The sequence below is a fragment of the Branchiostoma belcheri genome, unplaced genomic scaffold (assembly GCF_001625305.1).
Source record: "Branchiostoma belcheri isolate BF01 breed outbred unplaced genomic scaffold, Haploidv18h27 scaffold533, whole genome shotgun sequence".
NCBI classification, from domain to species: Eukaryota; Metazoa; Chordata; class Leptocardii; order Amphioxiformes; family Branchiostomatidae; genus Branchiostoma; species Branchiostoma belcheri.
Window position 1 is genome coordinate 1 of NW_017804169.1, and position 4,363 is coordinate 4,363.

The 4,363-nt window shown below is 42.5% G+C and overlaps 2 protein-coding genes across 2 annotated transcripts; both read left to right on the forward strand.

The window, feature by feature from the left end:
• Positions 1-335: 335 nt before the first annotated feature.
• Positions 336-2,261, forward strand: LOC109481036 (oncoprotein-induced transcript 3 protein-like; the record flags this gene model as incomplete). The annotated part of the gene is made up of 4 exons (XM_019783512.1): positions 336-399; positions 884-943; positions 1,625-1,989; positions 2,167-2,261. Coding segments are annotated over 4 exons (584 nt in total), but the record flags the coding sequence as incomplete, so codon positions are not given.
• A 1-nt stretch (position 2,262) lies between these two features.
• Positions 2,263-3,665, forward strand: LOC109481037 (ficolin-2-like). Its single transcript, XM_019783513.1, has 3 exons — positions 2,263-2,275; positions 2,760-2,976; positions 3,113-3,665. The coding sequence occupies exons 1-3, from the start codon at positions 2,263-2,265 to the stop codon at positions 3,426-3,428; spliced, it is 546 nt and encodes a 181-aa protein (XP_019639072.1). The 3' UTR covers positions 3,429-3,665.
• The last annotated feature ends 698 nt before the right edge of the window (positions 3,666-4,363 follow it).

Genomic DNA, 4,363 nt, shown 5'->3' on the forward strand with positions numbered 1-4,363 from the left:
CCTCCAGGCCCCACTGGCCCAACCGGTCCAACTGGTCCTCCTGGGTCGGTAAGTAAAACTTGGGGCGCACTTACGGTAAATTACTAAATACTTGACTTAATGAAGGACTCGCTGACTTTCGGACCAGAACTGTGCTCTTCCCCAGTATACTTGGAAACCCTCTAGTATTTCTTATAGTAGCCGCGTATACTAGTACAACCTCTACTCAACAACCGTTGAAACGCTAATCATGTGACACGCCAAATCCATCCATGCATGTAATGCCTTACTGATGGTACAATGACAACACAATCGCTTTCAGTATAAAATAACTGTCATATTACATGTTTTCACAGTGCTGTTGTTCCACATCGAGTCCGCCTACTGCAAACCCCAGCCCACCACCGACCATTATCCCTGGTAAGAATCTTCGGTAATCAGTCATCTGCCAAAAGGGTGTTCTTGGGATAACATTAAGTCATTTCGAATTACGATCATCATTAAGATAATCTGTGAACAAAGTCCTTGAAGACATTTTGTTGTTGATAAAAAAGTACCTTTTAAGTTGGCTGTTTATTACACAGATGTTTCAAAACTTGTGCTTGATATTCCCCCATCCAACAGTGTTCCCAACACCTGAGCCGTGTAGCATTTGTTTAAAGATTGATGCATATTCATTTGAGTTGCAATCTAGTTTCAGAAAGGTTTTTCCTGTTGATTTGGCATCTTTGTATAATTTATCTCAAGACATATTTCTTTATGCCATAAATACACGAAGAAGTATGTCTTGAAACACATTGTATTTTTCCTCATGCAAAACGCACACCGCAATTTATATCTATGAGTAACGAAGGTTGATGATCTCTTTTTACACTCTGGATTCCAACCTCGCCTACAACAATAGGGACAACCAAGGATTCAAGGACAACCGAGGAACCATGGACGACCGAGGATCCTTCCGATGGTAGGTTCTTGTTTCACATGACATGGTGTTTTACATGTACCTACCTATTCTTTTGTCTGTCTAAATGACTTACTATTATAGTCAGAAAGATAAGTGGTACAGGAGTGGGCCGTTGCATCCACCTACAAAACTTATTTTACACTCAAGCTGATGAGCTAACAAGCTTTAAACGTCAGAAAACACACAGATCTTTATTTAATGGCGACATTTCTTTAACGGAGTGTCGTGTTAATTTGAAGCGTTAAGTTGTCTGTAGCGTTAAGCGAGAATCGGTGCAGTAAGCGAAGGAACAGGGAAGATGATACCTTCGTGTTTCCAACGTCCCAAGTGAGGGACGTCGATCTGCACAGCTGTAGGCATACATGAAAAAGATGAAGTGAAATGAACTAATATCAGTGATACACACTGATCCCGTACAAATGTTCCCATTCAATTGTGATAAACTTAACTTATGGAAGATGTCCATGTTAAGAGAAGGTGGATATCCCGACCAAGTCACATTTTAGATTATGTTAATATTATCAATAACCCATCGTACTGATTCAACATGGGGTTTACATGCCAGCACGACCATTCTGAAACGTAAGTACAATAGCAAGGCCCTTTCTATATAATCAATGTCATTTACGGTTTCCAGGATCCTGAAATCAAGTTCCATTCCCGTGTTTCAGACCCCTGCAGTCCGAGTGTGTACCGTGTGCTGAATCAGGCCTGGAGGAACGTCAACCACGGTAGGGGCAACCCCATTCGCTGTGACCGTGGTTTCCGCGGGGAGTGGTACCGCTTCATGGGTCCGGCCGGGACTCAGATGCCAACACAGAGCCCCGGGACAATGAACGTCTGCGGCACCTACGCCCCGATGTGGATGAACGGAACACATCCGACAGTTGCCGACGGAGAGGTGTCCCGCCAGGCGTGCGCTTACTGGCAAGGTAACGCCTGCAGATACCCAACAACCATCCAGGTGAAGGCGTGCCGTGCCGGGTACTACGTGTACAAGCTACCCAGGGTCCCTTGGTGCAGCCTGGTGTATTGCGGGGAGTCAGGTGTGCGATTTTCTTTGTACAGAACCACGTACGGAGATCGATGTGATAAAGTCCATAATAGGCCTAATTGTCAGTAAGCAGCTGTTTAGTGTCCGCATTATTGTATTGTCTTGCTGCAATCATGATAAAACCAAAGTCAAACAAGCATATATAATTATATATATTTTTTGTCCGCAGGTTTTACAGGCTGCCATGAGTATTACGCGTCAGGACAGAGAGCAAGCGGCTGTCCCCCTGTCTTTGCCAACTGCCCTGATGGACGTCTACTGTGACATGGACACAGCAGGTACTGCAGACCTACGATCCATTCCGCATGGGGGCGTGTCATGTCTGTAGAATTACCATTTTCTTCACTCAGTGGTTGTAAGTTAGCTGCGGTTGAATATTATACCTAAATTTAGAGCTTAAGGATTTAACTTTGGAATTTTGTCTTCCGTTTTTACTTCCATAAACAAGTTCCACCATTAATCTATCATGGATTTTGTACAAGTGGATTTTGTAGCCAACACGAAAATCACATTCACATTCCGCACACTGCACGTAGCCTTTGGATCGATTCTTTGTTCGCCCCAAAATGAGGATTTTAAAGATGTAGTATACTAGGGTATATATAATTGTGCATAGCCATTATTATCCGGATAAGTACCCTAAAAAAGCTGTTCGTTTCTACCACTCAACATATTTGCCTGACATCTGTATGCATCTATTTCTGGACCCAAGTTCAAGATTATTTGCTATAGTGTCAAAAGCTCCATTGTACATTTACACAGGAGGCGGCTGGACTGTGATCCAGCGGCGACAGGACGGGTCGGTTCCCTTCAACCGGACCTGGGAGGAGTACAAACAGGGGTTTGGGAACAAGAACGGGGAATACTGGCTTGGGAACGAGAACATCCACCTCCTGACAATCTTGAAAAACCACCGTTTAAGAATTGATTTGGAAGACTGGGTTGGAAACAAGCGATATGCCCTTTACAGCGTTTTCAGGTCGGTGCATTTTAATGACACAAGTTTGATAATGTTTATTTTTATACATTTATATTTTATGTATTATAATGTATGATAAAAAAGACGACCACACTGTTTCAAACAATGCCAAACAAAACATAATATTGCCATCCAGGGTGTCTGCTGAAGCGGACGGGTACCGCCTGCACATTTCCGGGTATTCAGGCAACGTGGGAAACGCCATGGTTCGCAACAACGGGCACAGGTTCTCCACTGTGGACAGGGACAACGATGTCGACAGCAGCCGCCACTGTTCTCAGCGGTACGGACAGGCCGGCTGGTGGTTTGGGCACTGCGGCTACTCCCACCTCAACGGCCGCTACTTTGGCAACTGTGGGAGCTTCTGTTCATACAGGCAAGGTGTGATGTGGGCCTACTGGAGAGGCTATAGTTACTCCCTGAAGTCTGTGTCCATGAAAATCAGGCCATGATCACGGTATCATTACCTGTCCTTACCGAATCTACGTTTACGGAAAAACGATTTTGCTTGATTAAAACGACATGTAGTTTTTCATAGATTCAAATTTTGTCACAATCATGAAAAAAATCAGTTTTGGCCTAAATTGTAGAGTTGAAACGCTAAAAATGAATTGCTCAGATCTTTAGTACACATCTATTCAGCAGGAGACAGGATATCATAGCTGGAATACACAAAATCAGTCAAACGAATTAAGTCAAAATCATTATTTTATTTTATTATCATCATGATTTTTTTCATACTTCATGATTCACCACAAAACAAGGATCATGGGAGTCACTCAAAATGTTTTAGGTTACAGCCAGTGAGGACAGATGTTTGTTGAACTTAGACTTGAAAAGTTTAAGGTTATACCCATATTAGAAACAATTGCGTGGTAGCATATTCCATAGTGATGTTGTTCTAGGAAAGATTCTTTTAGAATAGTGACAAAAGGCCGCAGAATCATTTTAATAGCCTGGTTACCAAACCTATTATTAGAGCTCCCGAGTCCTACATCCTCTCCGCAAATAGAGGTTTGGCTATCATTTTAAGGGAATTGTTGATTTGTAGAAGTGACATCCGATCTACCCACGGCTTGCAATACAGATATACAAAGGTACTATACTTGCCATGTAATACACCGGGTGTGCTATACTTACACTAACAAATATATGACACAGCTAGTGACTTACTAACGTCAAGGCTCATCAACGAGGATGTTAGTGGCTAATACGTTAATTTTTATTTGCAAAATCATACCCGAAGGCTAATTGCTTAAAATTACAGTCGAAGATAGTATAGCTATTTGGTACAATGCAATAATAGGAGGCAGACAACTACTGTCAGGAAAAAACTACTACGCTATCTATTGTAAGGTTGGACTTCTTATTTGAAGGCAGTGGATAA